The 22016-nt window shown below is 51.1% G+C and overlaps 1 protein-coding gene across 2 annotated transcripts in view; it reads right to left on the bottom strand.

Moving 5' to 3' along the window:
• The window catches only part of TNPO3 (transportin 3), a 46133-nt gene that overhangs the window by 955 nt on the left and 23162 nt on the right, over nt 1–22016 (bottom strand). The window contains exons 6-22 of one of the 2 annotated variants that reach the window (XM_081926880.1): nt 21631–21806; nt 20160–20298; nt 19062–19208; nt 18819–18926; nt 17599–17690; nt 16241–16380; nt 14820–15011; nt 14155–14246; nt 13254–13330; nt 11730–11814; nt 10693–10833; nt 8920–9036; nt 6721–6815; nt 6165–6321; nt 4826–4993; nt 3862–3974; nt 1942–2034 (exon numbers count right to left, since the gene is read on the bottom strand). In XM_081926880.1, the coding sequence (XP_081783006.1) occupies nt 1974–2034; nt 3862–3974; nt 4826–4993; nt 6165–6321; nt 6721–6815; nt 8920–9036; nt 10693–10833; nt 11730–11814; nt 13254–13330; nt 14155–14246; nt 14820–15011; nt 16241–16380; nt 17599–17690; nt 18819–18926; nt 19062–19208; nt 20160–20298; nt 21631–21806 (2100 nt within the window). In that variant the 3' untranslated portion in view covers nt 1942–1973. The remainder of the gene's footprint in view (nt 1–1941; nt 2035–3861; nt 3975–4825; nt 4994–6164; nt 6322–6720; nt 6816–8919; nt 9037–10692; nt 10834–11729; nt 11815–13253; nt 13331–14154; nt 14247–14819; nt 15012–16240; nt 16381–17598; nt 17691–18818; nt 18927–19061; nt 19209–20159; nt 20299–21630; nt 21807–22016) is intronic. The other variant, XM_081926881.1, reaches the window with a different exon arrangement.

The following is a 22016-nucleotide window of genomic DNA, read 5'->3' as shown; positions in this document are numbered from 1 at the left end:
TGGGAAAGGGAGGAGGAGGAGCCATAAAAAAGGGCAGAGGAAGAAAGGCAGTGTTAGATATATAATCTAATCGCCAAATGGCAATTAAACCTAGGCTGCGGTTGCCAAAATATGTATGTTCAGGTTTGCCCCTCTGATGGGATTACAGTCATATCTCATGTTGTGTCTGCTTCAGGATGCGTTTTTTTGGGTTGCGGACTCCCGAAACCTGGAAGACTGAAACAGGTTACTTCCGGGTTTAGGCAGTCATGCATGCGCAGAAGCGCTAAATCGCACTTTGTGCATGCGCAGAAGCGCTGAATCGCAACCCGCACATGCGCAGAAACAGGTTGCAAACGCTGCGGGTTGCAAACGTAAATCCCGCAAGGATCTCGCTCGCAACCTGAGTGTCCACTGTATTACTATTACAGTTGTACCTCCGCTTACGTATCCCTCTGGATACGTAAACTTCGGGATGCGAATGTGGCAAACCCGGAAGTAGTTTTCTGGGTTTCGCAGTGCGCACATGTGCAGAAGCGCTCTATGCGCATGCACAGAAGCGCTAAACCGCACTGTGTGCATGTGCAGAAGCGATCCTCTGGTTGCGAATTCCTCAGGGTGTGGCCGGACCTCCAGAACGGATCCTGTTTGCAACCGGAGGTACCACTACATTTCTATACCGCTTTATTTTTTTAAGAACAAATCTCAAAAGGAGTTTACAACACATTCAAACATCAAACAAGGTTGTTGCAGTTCCACAGAATCCTTTCACAGAGTCCAAGACAAGGATTTCCGGAATATTAGTCGTGTTTTGTCATCCTAGGCTTCATCAGTAGTAGAAACTCACATGTGATATCACAGGACAGTGGATCTTATAGCATAGTAGTAGCTGCTGTAACTACTATTGTTTGTACTACTGATGAAACCCAGGACGGCAAAACAAGGCTAATATTCCGGAAATCCTTGTCTTAGACTCTATGAAAGGATTCTATGCAACTGCAACAACCTTTTGTGTGGTTTGTTGGACTCTATGAACAGACAGGTGAAATAGACCCTTTCACATATATGGACCTTATGCATAAACTGATTAGAGAATGAACTGATCCACTGGGTCTTCTACTTTTTCCGTTTTATGAACTACTTCTGTTGAAATTTACAATTCAATACAACAACTAGTATATATTATTTTTTCAAACGTACAGCTGGTTACACCTTGTGTGTTTACAGCTGTCAAACATGTCAGCCGGCAGCAGAGCCATCATGCCCCGGGACAGCGCAACTGACCAGTGGGAGAAGGAAGACACCATATTCAAGCCACTGGCGCCCGCCCCAAGCTTATAGAAGCATAGAATCATAGAGTTGGAAGAGACCCCAAGGGCCATCGAGTCCAACCCCCTGCCAAGCAGGAAACACCATCAGAGCACTCCTGACATATGGTTGTCAAGCCTCTGCTTAAAGACCTCCAAAGAAGGAGACTCCACCACACTGCTTGGCAGCAAATTCCACTGTCAAACAGCTCTTACTGTCAGGAAGTTCTTCCTAATGTTTAGGTGGAATCTTCTTTCTTGGAGTTTGGATCCATTGCTCCGTGTCCGCTTCTCTGGAGCAGCAGAAAACAACCTTTCTCCCTCCTCTATGTGACATCCTTTTATATATTTGAACATGGCTATCATATCACCCCTTAACCTCCTCTTCTCCAGGCTAAACATGCCCAGCTCCCTTAGCCGTTCCTCATAAGGCATCATTTCCAGGCCTTTGACCATTTGGGTTGCCCTCCTCTGGACACGTTCCAGTTTGTCAGTGTCCTTCTTGAACTGTGGTGCCCAGAACTGGACACAGTACTCCAGGTGAGGTCTGACCAGAGCAGAATACAGTGGCACCATTACTTCCCTTGATCTAGGGTGCTTGAAGCTTCTCTGCACATGCACAGGAAATTGGGAGGAAAAGTTAAATTCCGCTCACCTGGGAGACAGGCAGAGTGAAGGAGGCACAGGCTACCGGAACAATCTAGTGAAGTCCCTCAAAGCCCAGCAAACCTGTTTGCACTCCTCGGCGCTGTGGGAGGAGAGAGGAAAAGAGAGGGGACCGTTATTTGCGGAGGGGAAGAACAAGCGCTCTGCGCATGGCCATGAACCGTGCGGCCACACATTGCGGGGTGAGGCACCAATGGCCGCCAGTAGACCAGCTTTTCTGAGAGCGAGCAAACCACACAGAGATGGGGAGCAACAGAGACCCGGGACGGCACGTCCAAATCCCTGCGCAGCTATAAAACAAACAGGGCAGAAAACTGAGGACCAGGAACTTGAGTCAGAGGTTAGGGAACTGGGCGGAGGTCTGTATAAATCAGTGGTGATGAAGCTCAGGGACAAATGCGTTGCGTGTGCAGAAATAGCCTCCTTAGCAGGCCAGATACTCCCGGAGGAAGCCTGGAATTCCAGTGCCCAAGTGTAACCCACCAAGCTCCCTCCTTTACTCGCACGCAGGAGTAAAGGCTACCATGGAATCCCCAAAGACCAGGGCACCCTGCCCTCTGCCCACCAGGCTCTTGTTGAGCAAGCAATGGTTCACACCAGCCCTGCATAAACTGCCTGCCCCAGCTGGAGGAGGCCCCGAATGCCGTGGGGTGGAAGGAAAGCCCCGCAGGCAGGCAGGCTGGGGTGGCACTTGGGTGCCGAGACGTTTGCCAAACTGCCTGGCAAGGCGTGGCACGGAGGAACAGGCCAGGGCTTGCTTCAGCACACACACCCCCGGCGAAGGGGAAGGAGCCCTGGCAAAGCCGCAGGGCCTCGGAAGCAGATAGGGCTGGGCATGGGCCTGCCTGAGCCAGTCACCCTGCGCTGGCAAAGGGCGCAGGACTGGGGCCAAGCAGCCTTGCGGTTTCCCCCTCCCAAAAGCCGCACAACCGGACTGGCAGGACCAGAAAAACCTGACTGGCAACCGGGAAGAGAGAGAGAGAGAGAGAAATCCCAGCCGAGGGACACACCAGCCCAGCAATCTCCTGGCAAAGAAGGGTTGGCACAGAGAGAGGGGCTGCCAAGCTTGCTCCCAGCATGACAAGTTATTTAAAAAAACCTTTTTAACAGGCATAACACACACGCAAATTGAGATTGGGGGTTGTGTGAGTCGGGGGGCTTCACTGGGTCCCCTATGGCTCGTGAGCCACACAAGGATCATAGTTTCATAAAGCCAGTGAGCGAAAACTGCTCAAGGAGGTGAAACATACAATCAGAGTTGGAAGGGACCAAAGGGTGACCGTCCAACCGGTTGAAATCGCTGGTCGTCCCTGGTCATCCCCAAAAAGCTCAACAACTCTGATTGATCTCACCCCCTAAAAAAAGCTTAACAACTTTGGCGCACCCTTCGCAAAAAAAAAAAGTTTATTTCAACTAGGGCCAGGGCCTTTTCAGCACCGGCCCCAACTTGGTGGAACCAAGGGACTTGACATCTTTCCGCAGGGCCTGCAAGACGGAGCTGTTCCGCCTGGCCTTTGGTTTGGACTCAGTCGGACCCTTATGTTTCCCTCCCCTTATAGTCTTGATCTATGGGCTACTATAAAATGAGGCTGCATTTTAAACTGTATTTTAATAAACTGGTCTTTTTGTTTGTTTGTCCCCCAGCCCCATTATGTTTTATTGTAATTTTATTGGTGTTAGCCGCCCTGAGCCCGGCTCTGGCCAGGGAGGGTGGGGTATAAATAAAAAATTATTATTATTATTAATAGTGGGAGTAAATCGCAGTCTCTTGGAAGTTGGACGCCCCTGATCTAGTCCAAGGAATCTTGCTGTGTCTGATCACACCGCCCCACACTTACCCCTGGTACCCCCACCTGACCCATCGCCCCACCCAGCTCCCCCCGACCGCAGCCCCGAAGTCCGCACTGACCTTGTGACCTGCTTGTGGAAGTCTGTCAGCTGTTTGTGCGTCACCTGCACGGCTCCCCCCGATGTTTCCTTTGGTAAGCCCTTCAGCGAGTTCTCCAGCCAGCGGCAGAAGGTCTGTGGCAGTCAGAGGAGAGGGGAGAGAAAGGAAAGGGGAAAGGAGTGACTCCCAAGAGAAGACCCTCCCAAGATTCCGCAGCAACACACAAAGCCTTGGGGGGTTAGAACACCTGCTTTGAGTGCAGAAGGCGCCCAGCGCCATCCCCGAGTCCCCTGCCTGGAACCCCTGGAGAAATCCCTGCCGGCCAGTGGTTCCATAAACTCATTGCCAGTGCCCCCCAACTTACAAAAGGTAAAGGGACCCCTGACCAGTTGTAGCCGACTCTGGGGTTGCAGCGCTCATCTCGCTTTATTGGCTGAGGGAGCCGGCGTACAGCTTCTGGGTCATGTGGCCAGCATGAGTAAGCCGCTTCTGGAGAACCAGAGCAGCGCACGGAAACGCCGTTTACCTTTCCGCCAGAGTGGTACCTATTTATCTACTTGCACTTTGACGTGCTTTCGAGCTGCTAGGTTGGCAGGAGCAGGGACAGAGCAACGGGAGCTCACCCCGTCACGGGGATTCGAACCACCGACCTTCTGATCGGCAAGTCCTAGGCTCTGTGGTTTAACCCACAGCGCCAGCCGCGTCCACCTTACGAAAAGCATGACGCAAAAGAGCAGTTTGTACGCCCCGCCAAGGAAGAAGATAACATACAATTCAAGATGGTAAGGACTGGCTGCATGTTTGTTCAAAACCAAATTTAAATGCGGTTGATCCAACAGAACTGGACTTGGTCTAGCTTTTCAAAGTCCGGTTGTGTCAAGCTAGCGCCCAGAGGAAGGGCAGTGGCGGCTCTCCTGCCAAAAGTAGGCTGGGCCAGCCCAGTGCTCTGCCCACCCGGAAGGCCCAGTCCCAGCTTCCTCCTTACCGGCCTGTCAACCTGCATGATCTCCCACAGCACCTCGGCCACGTCCGGCAGGGTATAAGGCGGCAGGCAGAAGCAGCTGGTGTGCAAGAGCTGGCTCACAAGCTGCTGTCCCAGCTGCGTCATCACCTGCGCAATCAGCTCCTTCCGCGCCTCAAAGTTCTCTTCATGCTGCGGGGACACAGAGAGAGGGGGGCTCATTTGCGGGGGGGCCCTCAGAGCTTCGGAGGGCTTCCCACCCAGACCATGGGCCGCTCTTGTTGCAGGAATTTATGTCTAGGTTGGGGGGGGGGTTGCCCCTCCAGCAGATATCATGCACATGCAGCCCACTACCAAAATCAGCACCATCACTTTTGTGACTTTCGTGATTTGTTCACACAAAACACCCCATCACAGTTTCTTCCTATCTATTCAAAGGGCCTCTGCTGCACAATACCAAATGTAAGAATTCACTGATAAATGCCTCTGTGTACTGGCTCACTGGGGAAACTTCAGAAATTCATCTAGACATGTGAGCTCAGCTCCTCAGCAGCCCCTCTGCCTGAGTGATAATCCCTGGCATCCTGATACCTGAGTGCCAGACAGGTAGCCATTCCAGAAATAACAAACCCAGATGAAGACAAAAGGGTGTGATGAACTTGGCTGGGAAACAGGGAAATGTAAGTATCTCTTTTGTTACACTGGATGGGTGTTTGGTGGAGGGCAAGGAGAACCATGGGGCAGGGTCCAGGATGCTCAGATTACTGCCACCAGACCTCCCCTTTCATGATGCAACCATGATGTATTAGTGATGTAGTTTGCAGGGTGTAACATGGAGATTAGCAGCTAATAAAAGTTTGGGTTCTCTTTTGTACGGGGCTTCCATCTTGTTCCACCTTGTGGCAGGTGGGAGTCCTGTCGCGACAGACTTCAATAAAGACCAAGCCTACTGGCTGCTGTTTTGCTCTGGTATTCCTGGCTGGTGTCCTTGTTTTTTGTCCAAGGGAGCCCTCAGATTTCTCCGTTAACACTCTCAGCACCCCGCTTCTGCTCCAGAGGGAAATATCATCCTCATTCCCCCCCTTCTCTGGGGGGGGGGCAGGCAACCTTGGAGTCCCCCCATCCCACCCACAGAGTCAGGTAGCCTGCAAATCAGGTCTCTCCCTGCTTTCCAAAGACCCTGCTTTTCTCCTTGGGCTAAACTTTGCCCTTGCTCTTGTTAACCCTCAGGTGGGGCTCCCCTCGACCTCTGCGATGTTCCATTATAATGGAAAACTTAATAAACATGATTTTATTTTTTTAAAAAAAGCTGTGCGTCTTGGCACCCTGCATTAACACCTGACCCCTGGCGCCCGCCACTCACGTCATTGGACACTCCCGTGTGGACGAGGTCACGCAAGAACTTCATGACGCTGCAGTTGGCATCGCGATGGTCCAGGGTGGTGGCAGCGATGGCCCACTGCAAGATGGGGAGAATGACCTGGCTGCGCAGGAGGGTGATGGGGCTGCGCTGAATGAACCTGCGAGGGAGAGGCAGCATCGGACGGTTAGGACCCCAGAGTTCCCGGCGGCCAGTGAGAAAAAAGAAACCCCTCCTGCGTGTCAATGCCTGAAAAAAGATCTTCGGATCTGGGTCCTAGATACCCCCAACCCCATTCCTGATTAGGGTCCCTTCCTGCCCCGAGGGCAGCGGAGCCGCAACGATAGCGGCCCCTCTGTTTTTTGCAACCTCTTTCCTCCAAGGTTCAGGAACACTGACCTTGACGAGAGACACTGCCAGGCATTTGTGCTCCAGCAGTCCTCTCAGGGGGAAACGAGACTGAGGTTCGGTCCCTGCTGGGATTTGGAGTAAACCAGACCGAAAAAACCCCTGCTTTGGATGGGAAGCAGCCAGGAGCCAAGCGCAGGGTGTGGGGTACCTGGTTGCCAGGCGGAAGAGGTCGTCCACAGTGTCCGGGTGGTTCTGGAGGCCGTTGGGTTGCTCGATGAGCCTGAACGTGGGGACACACAGAGCCTGGGAGGACAGAAGGAAGCCTTTAGCAGTTAGGTAAAGGTAAAGGGACCCCTGACCATTAGGTCCAGTCGCAGACGTCTCCGGGGTGTACAGACCTGGGCGGGAACTAGCTTATTGCATAAAAGTAAGGTAAAGGTGGGACGCGGGTGGCGCTGTGGGTTAAAGCCTCAGCGCCTAGGGCTTGCCGATCGAAAGGTCGGCGGTTCGAATCCCCGCGGCGGGGTGCGCTCCCGTTGCTCGGTCCCAGCGCCTGCCAACCTAGCAGTTCGAAAGCACCCTTGGGTGCAAGTAGATAAATAGGGACCGCTTTCTAGCGGGAAGGTAAACGGCGTTTCCGTGTGCAGCTCTGGCTCGCCAGAGCAGCGATGTCACGCTGGCCACGTGACCCGGAAGTGTCTTCGGACAGCGCTGGCCCCTGGCCTCTTGAGTGAGATGGGCGCACAACCCCAGAGTCTGGCAAGACTGGCCCGTACGGGCAGGGGTACCTTTACCTTTACCTTTGAGGTAAAGGTAAGGGACATGGGTGGTGCTGTGGGTTAAACCACAGAGCCTAGGACTTGCTGATCAGAAGGTCGGCGGTTCGAATCCCCGCGACTGAGTGAGCTCCCATTGCTCGGTCCTTGCTGGTCAGGGTCCTTTTACCTTTACCTTTAAGTAAAGGGACCCCAGACCATTATGTCCAGTCGCAGATGACTCTGGTGTTGCAGCACTCATCTCGTTTATTGGCCGAGGGAGCTGGCGTACAATGTGGCCAGCATGACTAAGCCACTTCTGGCGAACCAGAGCAGCGCATGGAAACGCCGTTTACCTTCCCGCCGGAGCAGTACCTATTTATCTACTTGCACTTTGATGTGCTTTCGAACTGCTAGGTTGGCAGGAGCAGGGAGTGAGCAACAGGAGCTCACCCCATCATGGGGATTCGAACCGCCGACCTTCTGATCGGCAAGTCCTAGGCTCTGTGGTTTAACCCACAGCGCCACCCGCGTCCCTCCAAATGCATGCCCCCTGTAATACAAATATATGGGGGCGGCAGCCACGTCTGGAACAACGGGCGCAGCTTCTGCCGACCTTTTTCAGAAAGGGCATCCAAGGCTACAATGGACTAAAACATTATTGGAGGTCCCTGCCAACTCTGCAATGCAATGTTGGAATTATTATTATATTATTAGATTATGCTAGTAGCTTTGCAAAAAGTTTTGTAAGGTGAATTATTTGAAATATTGCAAAACAACAACAACAACAATTAGGAGAATTATTAGTTAAGGATAATTAAAGGTAATATGAAATTAAGAAATGCATAATAAGTGACAAAGAAGGGGAAATCAGCAGATGTGTTGACAGAAGTCCAAAAATATTGTATAAGATAATAAGCTATGTTGCATGAATGCTGGAATTAATATGCTAAAAATTTATAAAAATGTATATAAAAAAGGAATTATTATTATTATTACTATTATTATTTGAATTTATATACCGCCCTATACCCTGGGGGTCTCAGAGTGGTTCACAGAATAAAATCAAGATATAAAACTACAAAATACGTAATAAAAACAAAACCAACCCAATAGCCACCCCCAAAAAACACACACACACACACACACACACGGGCGTAGGATGTAAATGGGATCAACCCAAGGCCTGGTTAAAAAGGAACGTTTTTGCCTGGTGCCCAAAGGTGTATAATGAAGGCGCCAGGTGAACTTCCCTGGGGAGAGCATTCCAGAGACGGGGAGCCACTGCAGAGAAGGCCCCGTTCTCGTGTTGCCGTCCTTGCATTCCTTCCCCAAAGGTTACATTCAAAGGGAATCTGGAGGGAACGTCTCTGAGCATGGGCAGAGCTCGTCGTGCCAGGAAAGGGGCTGTTTCGCAGCACGCGTTCGGACCAGGACCAGGAAGGAGCCTCCCCAGGCCGGGAGAAGCCCCAGCAGTGGCGTAGCGTGGGGGGGTGCAGGGGGCCGGCCGCACCATCTGGGGGTTAGGGTTAGGGGGTGCAAATCCACGGGTTAGGGGGTGCAAATTACTTGCCTTGCCCCGGGTGCTGACAACCCACGCTACGCCACTGAGCCCCGGAGAAGCCGCAAGGAAGCCCTGGGGGCCAACGTACCTGCAGCATATCCAGCAGCCCCTGGCGACAGCCTTCCTCCATTCCGTACTCATCCACAAGTATGCTGCCCAGGTAGAGGAAGCAGGAGTGCTGGTGCTCCTGGTAGACGCTCACCATCTGCCGGGGGGGGGGGGGAGGAGGAGAGAAGCAGAGGTCAATGAATAGGGAGGATCCTCGAGTCGAAGCAGCAGCCCAGCGGACCGGGTGGAGCTGCTTTCTATCTACCCTTCAACAGAAGGTTCCAAGGCAAGCGAGAGCAGTAAGAAAACAGGTGGCATTTTAAACAGTTGAAACCATTCACGACGAAAACACCAGGGTGGGTTCAAAAACATCTATCAGAGGTGCCCAAAGGGACTGACTGAGAACAAGAGGTGCATATTCAGCAGGTGCCAATCTGCATTGGCTCCCAGCACGTTTCCGAGCACAATTCAAAGTGCTGGTGCGGACTTTGAAAGCCCTAAATGGCCTCGGCCCAGTAGACCTGAAGGAGAGTCTCCACTCCTGCACTGCATGTCACAACCAATCCTACAATTCTCCTTCCTTGGAGGTTTTTAAATGGAGGCTGGATGGCCAACTGGTAGGGTTTTGACCTTTAAAGCCCTATACGGCCTAGGAACCTCGTACCTACGGGACCGCCTCTCCTGGTATGTCCCACAGAGGACCTTACGGTCTACTAACAAAAACATCTTGCAGGTCCCGGGCCACAGGGAGGTTAGGCCAGCCTCAACCAGAGCCAGGGCCTTTTCAGCCGTGGCCCCGATCTGGTGGAACGCTCTGTCCCAAGAGACTAGGGCCCTGCAGGACTTGACATCTTTCTGCAGGGCCTGCAAGACAGAGCTGTTCTGCCTGGCCTTTGGCCAAGGCGCAGTCTGACCCCCTCCTTTGGTAATCCTCACAGAACTCTGGCCCAATGGTTGCCATTAATTTGATTCTGATCTGATTTTAGAATGAATTGATTTTAGAATGCTGTGTTACTTTTATTGTTGTTAGGCACTCTGAGCCCGGCTTTGCCTGGGGAGGGCGGGATATAAATAATAAAATCATCATCATCATCATCACCATCATCATCATCCTGCCTATTCCTCCCTTGGTTCACCCTCCCTACAACAACCCTGTGAGGTAGGTTAGGAGGCTGTGACTGACGCCCAGGTCACCCGGTGAGATTCCTGGCTGAGAGGGGATTCGAACCCTGATCTCCCAAGGTCCTAGTCTGACACTCTCACCACCCCACCCCACCCCACTGGCTTCCCAAAGTCCCTTTGCTGTGGGGCAGCTCTGTAAATTAGGTAGGTAAATAGAGGGAAGAAAAATGATTTTTAAATGAATTGATTTTAGAATGCTGTTACTTTTATTGTTGTTGGTCACTCTGAGCCCGGCTTCGGCTGGGGAGGGCGGGACATACCGTATTTTTTGCTCTATAAGACTCACTTTTTCCCTCCTAAAAAGTAAGGGCAAATGTGTGTGCATCTTATGGAGCGAATGCAGGCTGCGCAGCTATCACAGAAGCCAGAACAGCAAGAGGGATCGCTGCTTTCGCTGAGCAGCGATCCCTCTTGCTGTTCTGGCTTCTGAGATTCAGAATATTTTTTTTCTTGTTTTCCTCCTCCAAAAACTAGGTGCGTCTTGTGGTCTGGTGCGTCTTATAGAGCGAAAAATACGTGGTAAATAAAAAATTGTTATTATTATTGCTTTAGCGATTCCTGCACCGCAGCGGGTTGGTCTTCATGGCCCCCTGGGATCCCTTTCCGAGGCCATTGTTCTACGGGCGTTTACCTGGGTGACCAGAGGCTGCAGAAGGGCCGCCGAGCCTTTCCCCACGCAGCGGACAGCGAAGCGCAGGCACCGGCAGCAGCGCTCCACGATGCGGTTATCGGCACGATGCTTGTTCAGGGTCTCTGACAGGACTGGCCAGATCTGGGCGGAGGAAGGAGAGCGATTACGGAGGGTTTCCTTTACATCGGACGGGGGAGGCAGGCCTGGCCTCCTCTGCCTGGAGACCTAATCCCACTGGCAGCAGCCGGAGCGGCACATTCCACAAGGTCAGCACTCGCAGGGAGAAAGGGGCCAGGCCCCAGTCTGCAAAAGTATTCAGGCTGCGGGACTTATCTGGCCATCTGCGGAAGGACCAGGAGCGTGAAAGCCTGACCGGGGGGATGGTGTGGGGCCAGGGCAGTGGGCCAAGGCCCCAGTGCTGCAAAGGGTGGGCCACGGGGTCAAATGCGCACACAGAGCGCACACAGAGCGCCGTGGCAAAAGTCTGGGGCTGGGAATCCGTTCAGTCCCCAGTTTAAATATCACCATCGATTCATTAGGTAAAGCCTTGTTTCCGTGCCCCACCATCTGGGGAGAAAACTGACCTCCCCCTTACAGGGGTTGTTTTAAGGATTACAGAGGCAATGTACGTGAAGCATTAGGACTACAGAGGCAATGTACGTGAAGCGTAAGGACTACAGAGGCAATGTACGTGAAGCGTAAGGATTACAGAGATAACATATGTGAATCCTGAAGAACATGATAAAAATATACATGACATTATTATTACATACAGTCACCCACCCCTTACCATGGGGGGCACCACAAAACAGGGGAAATGAGTAAGTAAAGCCCTCGGCTACCTCCCAACCCCACCCCTTGGCGTTGCTCCATCCAGGGTGAGGAGGAGACAAGGTCAACAGGAATCCAAGCTCCACCTGTGCAATCACGGCTGAAGTGTGCCACAGAGGGCAAGCCCACATGGGTGACCCGGGCAAGTAAGCCAAGCCGCTTCACCAGTCGCCCTCTGGAGTGAGCAGGGGGGCTTCTCCACCTACCTCCTGGATGACTTCTCCACCTACCTCCTGGATGACTTTTTGGCACGGGTGGGTCTGTCCATTTTCTACAATAGGATTGGTATGCCTGCGGGGAAAGAGATGGAAGGATGGAAGGGAATTTGTGGGTGAGCTGGGCTGGAGAGGCAGGTGCCAGCTGCTGGCATGCTTAACGGGACAACTGCCCCGGGGAAGGAGGACTGCAAAGACACAATCCCCTCCTTCCCCAAAAGCAAACCAGCAGAGATCTGAGAGACGTGTGGCTGACATGTTGGCCCATCCTGAAACCTCAGGAGGTGGGGAAAGGGCCCCTTGCAGATCCAACCGCAATCTGAGGCAAGACCTTAGGGTGGAGTTGGACAGAATCAACTGCAGGAACCAAGTGGAGGGGAAGGAAAACACAACAATACTTGGGTATGTGGAGAGCAGGAAGACCAACCACCTTTGGACAAAGGCTGAAAGCAGATTGCTGCTTCCCAAATCATGCTAACGGCAACAGATTTAAAGTCAGAGAAGCAAAAACAGAGCTGCAGAGTTGGGAGATAAGGCTGGATGAGGAGAGGCCCTTGTAGATTTAGCCAGCAGCACAGCAGAAGGAGAGAACGGGCATTTTACACACCCGGCAAACTTCTCTCTGCTTTCCTAATAGTGCCCTTTCAGCTGCTATGGCTTCTGCCAAACGATCGTAGGCACTGACATTTGGCAAACCCAGAATTCTCCCAGAGATCCCTATATGGGCCCCTCTATTGCTCCTCATCCCGGTCCAGAAATAAACAGGTTCATGGGGTGAAAGGTAAAGGTAAAGGTACCCCTGACAGTTAAGTCCAGTCGCGGATGACTCTGGGGTTGCGCACTTATCTCCCTCTATAGGCTGAGGGAGCTGGCAGACAGCTTCCGGGTCATGCGGCCAGCAGGACTAAGCCGCTTCTGGCGAACCAGAGCAGCGCACAGAAACGCCGTTTACCTTCCCGCCAGAGTGGTACCTATTGATATACTTGCACTTTGACGTGCTTTCGAACGGCTAGGTGGGCAGGAGCTGGGACTGAACAATGGGAGCTCACCCCATTGCAGGGAATCGAACTGCCAACCTTACAATCGGCAAGCCCTAGGCTCTGTGGTTTTAGACTACAGCGCCACCCGCGTCCCTTTCAGGGGGAAAGGGAGCGCCTATTAAACTAGTTGAATTTCTGTTGTGCGGCTCTTCCCAAGGGAGCCTGGACAGAAGGATGAGAGAGGAGGGAAGCTGTGGGGGGGGGGAGGAGGGAGGAGGCAAGCAGAGAGCATGAGACCGAAGTGGGAGGCGGAGGAGCGTTATCTGGGGCTCTCCCCCCACTGCCACAAATTCACTTCCCGACCACAGAATTTCAGCTCCGTTGGTGCAGGACTCGAGCGAGTGTCCGGGAGATCCTGATTGAAGACGTCCAGAGGAAGATGCACCCGCTGTTTCGGGTGAGCAGTCTGATGGTTATTGTCGCCCCCCAACCCCATGGGTAGGGGGAGAGACCCCGGTCCCCAAAAGCTTCTTACCTAAATATAACAGCAAGGCGATCTAGGGGCACAGTGGGGTCTGAGGAGAGGCCATTGCTCGGCTCCTGAGAGAGCAGCTGGGGAAAAGAGAAAACACACAAGACGGCTCAGGGAGGGACGCGGGACTCCCCTTCCTCAAGGAGGGTGGCCAAGAAAATGTTGCCTTGTTGCCGGCACTTGGGGAGGGGGTCTCCATGTTCAGGCCGCACGTTGGAAGACCACTGGTGGGCACCGAGAGTGCCAGCGACAGTCCCTGAGCCAACCCCTCGCCCCGATTGTGCGGCTGATAATTTGACGCGCGACTTGGGGGTGGACTTGGGAGCGACACACTTTATTAAATGGGGCTGGCGTTTCCAGAGGCAACCCAAGATGACCACCACTTCTATGGCTTAATTTGTTACCCAAACGTCATCAGCAGATCCAGCTTAAAATCCAGTTATGAAAAACCGTTGGGGGAAAACCAAACTCTAGTCAAAAGGACAGGCAGGAGGTCCTGAAAACAAGGTATCTCAGGTGTTGAGGCTCAACGGACAGAGGTGCTTCTTCAGAGAATGTCAGAAACTGTATCATGAAGGCAACAGGCGCACCTCTGTGGGGATTCCCGCAGCTTATGGGGCTGCTACAGAGAAGGCCGCCTCCTAGCCCACACCGACCCCCAACTACCCAGAGGGCCCCCTTTGATAATCCAAACACCCGAGAGGGTCTGTAGGGAAAGAGAGGGTCTTTTGGGACACGGCTTACCCCCTTTGAGCAAAACAAGCAAAATGTGTGTTTTTTAAAAGCGCTCGCCTTTCTTCCAAATGGCGAGGGCTTGCTTCCAAGTCCGCCTTTACCAGTTTTTGTCCCAAAGCTCAGAAAACCCTCCCTCCAGGTAAAGCAGCCCCGCTCAGACGGCCCGTACCTTTTTCAGCGCCATCACCTGAACGGCACAAAGTTCACTGAGACAGGCTGAGATCTTCTCCAGCGGGAGCCTAGCCAGCACCAAGGCAGTCCCTGAAGAAGAAGAAGGGGAGAGACGGCCACTTCATAAACCAAACCAGCCCAGGGACCAAACGGCCTCAAACGGCTGAACTGACAGCACCCCTCTGGGGTCTCCCATTTCCCCCTGAGAACCAGTGTGACGTAGTGGCAAATGGGAAGGACTAGGATGGAGAGGGGAGACCAAAGTTCAAACCCGGGACTAGGAGTGGGGAGATTGGTTTCCTGATTCCGGAAGGCCTGTAGCTCAGGGATAGAGAATCCAACTTGATTTAATCTCCAGGTTGGAGTGGAAGAGACCTTGGCCGGAAACCCTGGAGAGCAGCTGCTGGCCAGTGTGGACAACGCTGAGGTGTACTCCGCACTTGGCAAAACACTGCCGTCGCACTCTGCTTGTAGAAGACAATCATGTCAGCGAGGAGGCTACGCTGTGCCAGTATTCCTGACATGCAAGCTTTCCAGAGGCAAGGGCCCTTCAAAATATGCTGCTGTTGTAGGAGGACACCAAAGACGTGGTCCAGGGAAGCTCCCTCTCCTCGCCTGTGGGGCTGCCCCCCCTGCCGCTGCTATCACAGAAGGAGAACGTACCTTTCAGGAGCCCCACAGCTGCTTCGGGCGAGAGCATGAAGGAGTCCAGGGAACGGGCGATTTCCAGCAAGCCACTGAAGTGCTGGGCCATGTGGTCCCGGCACACAGAGCAGATGTTGTGAATGGCTTTGGCTGCCACCGAAGCCAAGGACTTCTCACAGAGGCCTTTCATCAGGTAGCCAAGCACAGGATCTGTTGCAGGGAGAGAGGGCAGCAAAGGGAGAATGAATGAATCTTTTTCTTCTATTATTATTAGTTCCACCCTACATCCAAAGATCATAGGGCGGTTCACAACATTGTAGGGCCTGCAAGATAGAGCTGTTCCACCTGGCCTTTGGTTTGGACTCAGTCTGACCTTTATGTTTCCCTCCCCTTACGGTTTTGGTCTATGGGCTACTTTTAAAATGAGGCTGCATTTTAAATTGCATTTTAACATGTATTTAAATTGGGGGGTTTTTTCCTATTATGTTTTTACTGTAATTTTTCTGGCCTGAGCCCGGCTCTGGCCAGGGAGGGCAGGGTATAAATAAAATTTATTTTTATTTTTATTATTATTATTAAAATACAAAAGGAGAACGCAAAATGCTTAATAAAACAAAAACAAACTGATAACACTCCCCCTGCCAACATACCAACTGTGTCCAGGGCAGCTGTCTACCAGATCCACCTGGTACGTAGGCTGAGACCCTACTTGCCCGCGGACTGTCTCGCCAGAGTGGTGCATGCTCTAGTTATCTCCCGCTTGGACTACTGCCATGTGCTACCTTTGAAGGTGACCCAGAAACATCAACTACCATATTTTTTGCTGTATTTCCCCCCCCCCCCTAAAAAGTAAGGGGAAATGTGTGCGCATCTTATGGAGCGAATGCAGGCGGGAGGCTCTGCTCAGCGCTCCCTTTAAAGAGCCGCGTGGAGCGTGTGTGCGGCTCTTGGGGGCTTTTCCCCGAGGAGGGAGAAGGGCTGCACACACACTCCACACGCTCTTTAAAGGGAGCACGGCTCTTGGGGGAGCCTTAGCTGTGCGCAGCCTCTCCCGGGCAGGGGATGAAGGCTCCCCTTGCCTGGCTGGAAGAGGCTGCACGCAGCTATCCCATAAGCCAGGACAGCAAGCGGGATCGCTGCGCAGCGATCCCACTTGCTGTCCTGGCTTATGGGATTCAGAATTCCCCCCCCCCCCTCTTTGTTTTCCTCTTCCAAAAGCTAGGTGCGTCTTATAGAGTGAAAAATACGGTGATTCAGAATGCGGCCGCCAGACTGGTGACTGGGAGCGGCCGCCAAGACCATATAACACCGGTCCTAAAATACCTACATTGGCTCCCAGTACGTTTCCGAGCACAATTCAAAATGTCTCTACCCCCATCGTCCAGCCCTGATGCTGAGGCCCAGCTCTGAGGGCCTTCTGGCAGCTCCCTCGCACTCACCAAGGAAATGGGGGTTCCTGTCCACAACTTCGCTCATTTCCCCAACCAGCTCGATGCTAGTGTAGCGGACGGCCGTGTGCACCGATTCAGGCAGGCGTACCACCCCTTCCAGTACCTCCACCAGCGTTGGGTTGTTCTCCCTGAGGGCAGGAAATGGCAATTACTCCACAGCAACAATAAAAACAAAGCTCTGCAAGCAGCTAGTCCATAACGGGGCCTGGGCGGAGAGACTCGCTTTTGCAAAGAAGGCAGAAAGTGCCTGCAGAAAGAAAGGTTTCGCTTTTCTAGTCCTGCCGCGGAGAGTGCAGTGAATTGGTTTGTGCCAACCTGAACTTTTTCTACCCACTTCCACTTTAAAGAAGAATGGGAACTTTTTACAAACTATTTAAAAAGACAACAAAATGAACTGGACTCCTTGGGAGGTTTTGAATACAGTGGTACCTCTGGATGCAAACAGGATCCGTTCCGGGGCCCCATTCGCATCCAGAAGCAAACGCAACCCGCGTCTGAACATCTGCGTGTGTTGCGGTTCGCCGCTTCTGCGCATGACGTCATTTTGACCATCTGCGCATGCACGAGCAGCAAAACCTGGAAGTAATGCACTCTGTTACTTCCAGGTCGCCGCAGTGCACAACCCCAAAAAACTTTTTTTTTTAAAAAAAGATTTTTATTAAATTTTCAAAAGTTATATAAAAACAAAACAAAACAATAATAAAAACAGATAAAAAAATAAAAGACAAGTATAATTTCAATCCCTTTTTTTCTTATAACTTACTTTCCCGACTTCCTCATACCTCCCCTCTCTGTATTCCAATTTCTATTTTATTAGTTCAGCAAATCCTTTCCCTTAATTTTCATTTAATTTTTGACCTTTCTTTTCTTTTTACTTATCCATTACAGCTGGAAACCACATAGTTTCTAAACCAACGTCATTCTAACATTCATTAATTTTGCAATGTTTCTTATCCCGAAGCTACTTCAACCCGAGGTATGACTGTAAACATACACAGATTTATTGAGGGTTAATATAGTGGACAGATAATATAAGGATGTATACAATTTTACAATATGCAGAGAACAATGAGAGTTGAGAAATCAGAGAGACGAGCTTCTGAGGGAAGTCTTGGGGAGTGGGGAAATGATGAAGATGATTTGTTTTGATAATTTGTTATGTTGATATTATTAATAAAAAATTTTTTAAAAAAACCCATGAACTGTTTCTATGGTTTATTACAATAGATCAAGGCATGAGTTTGACCCAAAGGCCACTGGCTGGTGACTTGGATATACACACAAATGCTAAAATGAATTTATGGTCCATGGTCCACCCCCTCCAAGGAGGTGCTGGCGGTACTCACTGGTCAACGCTTTTGGCTATCGAGGCCATGATGAAGAGAACAGCTTCCGTTACTTCCCACGGAGGGTTGCCCTCTTTCAGGGTAGCATACAGCTGCAAAGAAGGAAAAAATACAAGCATTAAGTATTATGGGACACAAGCCTTTTCGTGGATGCACCTTAGCCGTAAAGTCACTGTTAGGATGGACTTTCTGGCCAGTTCGAAAGAGGAGCAGATCGAGGGTTTTGGACCTCAAGGGCAGCAAAGAATTCATGCAGTCAAAGTGGATGTGTGACTGCGGAAAACAGAAGGGTAAATGGCTTTTAAGAGGGCCCCAGGGACCAACATAAGGCATGCCAGTGAAAGGGGGTTGTACTTTGTAAAAAAAAATTATTTAGCAGGATGTATATGCTGCTCAATCGAAATAATCTCCTTTAGCCATTGGTTCCCAAACCTTTTATCTCATGGATCACTTGGGAATCTCTAACTGTCTTGGCAAACCACTTACCGTATTTTTTGCTCTATAAGACTCACTTTTTCCCTCCTAAAAAGTAAGGGGAAATGTGTGTGCGTCTTATGGAGTGAATGCAGGCTGCGCAGCTATCCCAGAAGCCAGAACAGCAAGAGGGATTGCTGCTTTCACTGTGCAGCGATCCCTCTTGCTGTTCTGGCTTCTGAGATTCAGAATATTTTTTTCTTGTTTTCCTCCTCCAAAAATGAGGTGCGTCTTGTGGTCTGGTGCGTCTTATGGAGCGAAAAATACGGTAATAATTTTTCTGCCACTTTAGCAATTGTAATGTACTGTGTTGTGTGGTTTTGTATTTTTACACACACCATGAACCCCTGAACGAAGCTCAGAGACCACTGATGGTCTGCAGATCAGAGTTGGGGAACCCCTACTCGAGGAAATTTACATAAAACACTATAAAGCAGTCACATTGGGTCGGAATCAACTACAGAGTTGTATTAGCTCAGCAAAAGGACTCCTGCCCCCTTCTTCCTCAAATCTGCTCTGGAAGACTGGGAGAAGCCCACAGATCAGCAACCATGGAACGATCACCTTAGTGCTACATTGAATTCCACCCTTTAAAAATAAATAACAAGCTTTACAAATCAGGAATTAACGTGCGGACATGCACTGGGAAGCGAAGCCCTTTATCTCCTCCACCCAAACCACCCTCAAAAGCCAGGAGACGCCAGTGGCATTTCGGACCACACCAGACCAACCTGTTCCCCTCTCACCTGGGCAAAACACTCCACAGAGCCAACCAGGAAGATCAAGTCCTTGACGAGGTCTGACACTCTCATCCGGAACTCTCCAAAGTCGTCTGTCTCCTCGGGGATTCCTTCCTAGCAGAGGAAAACAAAGGAGGGAAGAGGGAGGGAGGGAGGGAGGGTAAATAACTACCAGCAGCTCCCCTCCTGTGGGTCAAGTGCAAAGGAGGCGCAGGGGGTTTGGGGGCCAGGAAGGAGAGGAGGGCTTACGTGGTCCGGATCCAGCTGGCAGTGCCGAGCCAGGGCGTGAAGGAGCCTCTGGATGTAGGCCTTGAAGATGCTGTGGATGACAACGTCCTCCGTCTTGTACAGGTGCTCCCCCAGCCGGTACCAGAAGTTGAAGGAAATCTCCACCACCTGTCATGGGCAGGAGAGCCATTTATTTATTATTATTTTTCTAGCATTTTTTTTTAAAAAAAAACCTTTCTTTACATTTATCATCATCATACCCCCAGCCACTCTGGGCAGCTCAAAGCATATACAAAAACAAAGTAAAATATCAAACATTAAAAACTTCCTGATACAGAGCTGCTTCAGATGTCTTCTAAAAGTTATGTAGTTCATTATCTCCTTGACACCTGAAGGTGCCACTACCGAGAAGGCCCTCTTGCCTGGTTCCCTGTAACTTCGCTTCTTGCAGCGAGAGAGCAGCAAGAAGGCCCTCCGAGTTAGACCTCATTTGTTTTAGTACATAAGAAGGTATATTAAAAGTTCCCAATGAAGCAAACGTAGAAAGGGACATCTAGAACTAAATACAAGGAAACAGATATAGAACTAAAAATACGGGAATGTGGGTGGCGCTGTGGGTTAAACCACAGAGCCTAGGGCTTGCCGATCAGAAGGTTGGCAGTTCGAATCCCCGCAATGGGGTGAGCTCCCGTTGCTCGGTCCCTGCTCCTGCCAACCTAGCAGTTCGAAAGCACGTCAAAGTGCAAGTAGATAAATAGGAACCGCTCCGGCGGGAAGGTAAATAGTGTTTCCGTGCGCTGCTCTGGTTTGCCAGAAGCGGCTTAGTCATGCTGGCCACATGACCCGGAAGCTGTACGCCAGCTCCCTCGGCCTATAAAGCGAGATGAGTGCCGCAACCCCATAGTCGTCCGCGAATGGACCTAACGGTCAGGGGTCCCTTTACCTATTCCATACCAAAATGAGAAGACCCTTTTAAACTGTCTCTCTCTCTCTCTCTCTCTCTCTGTACAATACAGCATTACCCAGCACCCTACCATTGCCTGAATGGCCCGCCCTGCAGATGCCTCCACCATGCCAACAACCCGGAAATTGAAGGGGCAGGAGGGGCAGCCTTCCTACCTCGTACTGCGGGTGACCTGCGCATATCAAGAGCAGTTCTATTGTCCGCAGGTCCCCCAAGCCTTGGCCTGGGGTGCAGACAATCTTATCCAGAAAGGTCTCGCAGAGTTCCGTGAAGATCCGGCAGTAATTGAGAACTCTGAAGGGAAAAGAAAAATGAAGGGTAAGCAGGGCTCCAAGTCAGCAAGCCACAGCCTTTTCCATGGAAATGCCCATCTCAGGCAGGAAGGGCAACAGGACAACATCATTCATTGCACACACACATTTACCACTGTCTCCTGCTCCCACATCTGCGCTGGCAGCCACAGCCCCTCACCCGCCCAATGGGAAGAGGAACAAGCTCTGAAGGAGAGACCCCAGTCTGCATGCAAGGCTTTGGCAACTCCAATTTAGAGGAAAGGCGGGTAAGAGGTGCCACGTTAGAAGTTTATAAACTTAAGCATGGCACAGAGGAAGCGGATAGAGAAAAGGTTTTGTCCCTCTCTCCGAATTCAGGACAGATAAAAAGAAGTTCTTCACATAGCGCATAGTTACAGCTTGAGAGTGTTAAATATCTAGACAGACACTAGAATGATGTAGTTTTTAAAAAGCCAGAGCTAGAGATGGGAAGGCCTGGGGAGGGAATTGGGGGGCAGGTTTTTTCTGTTTTTTCCAAATGGTTTTGGGGGGGAAACCTGCTCCCCTCCCCCAATTTTTCTGGTTTTTCCCATCTCTAGCCAGAGCGTACATTTCTTAACAGGAATAATAATAATAATTTATAACAATAATTTATTATTTAGAACCCACCCATCCAACTGGGTTTCCCCAGCCACTCTGGGCGGCTTCCAGCAGAATATTAATATAAAATGATTCATCAAGTATTAAAAGCTTCCCTAAACAGAGCTGCCTGTCCTCTAAAAGTCTGATAGTTGTTTATTACTTTGATATCTGGTGGGAGGGTGTTCCACAGGGCGGGTGCCACTACCGAGAAGGCCCTCTGCCTGGTTCCCTGTAACTTGGCTGACAGTGCAGAGGCAGAGTACCTTTTCCAGGGTGGGAATTGTTGCTTGAAACTTTGCTCAGGATCCTAGGAGACATACAGCTAGTTCCATATGGCCAGGGGGGGATTTGGGTGTGCGTTAATAAATAAGGATGATTGAAAGACTTAAAAAAAAAAAACCCTCATGAATTAGCTAAGGGCAGTGCGCAAATTAAAACCGCAGCCCACTTTTGAAAGAAAACTTTCAGAAGCAGGCAGTGGAGAGGACAGAGCAGGCGTATGGTTCAAAGTCCCAAATCCAAATGGGAACACTTTTTTGTTGCTAAAACCTGTGTGTGTGTGTGTGTGCGCGCGCGCGCATGCATGTTTAAAACACAATACAACTGAAAACCGGAAGCAGAAATTCAGCACAGATGTGCCTTTGATCTTTCCTCTCCTGAACCTGCCGTGCACAGACCACTCTCCCCATAAATGGTTACTCCGGCAACTCACTTGTCCAAATCCTCGCGAGCCACAGCCATATGGTAGGCTGCCTCAAGCGTCAGGACCCCCTGGAAGAGCTGCAGGGCCAGGGGCAGGTTGGTCTCCACGTTCTCAATGGCATAGAGCGCGGAACAGACGCAGTCGGAGGCAGCTTCGTGCAGGTTCGTTGACGTCTTGTCCTGTTGCTGAAAGGCACCGGGGAGGGGGAATTGGGCTTAATTCCCTGCTGCAAGAATTTCATCCAGACCATGCCCACCACCCCACTCCAGCACAGAGAGAGAGAAGAACGGGCCTTGGTTATGCACACTTTCCTTCCACGAGGACTCCTGTGTAACATCTGCGTAGCCAATGAACAGATATACGGAACGCAGAAATGACCCGAGACCATCTGCTCA

Source organism: Podarcis melisellensis (assembly GCF_964234715.1).
Source record: "Podarcis melisellensis genome assembly, chromosome: 10".
In the NCBI taxonomy this organism is placed as follows: Eukaryota; Metazoa; Chordata; class Lepidosauria; order Squamata; family Lacertidae; genus Podarcis; species Podarcis melisellensis.
The sequence above is the reverse complement of the archived record's forward strand: the minus strand, read 5'-3'. Positions and strand labels throughout refer to the sequence as shown.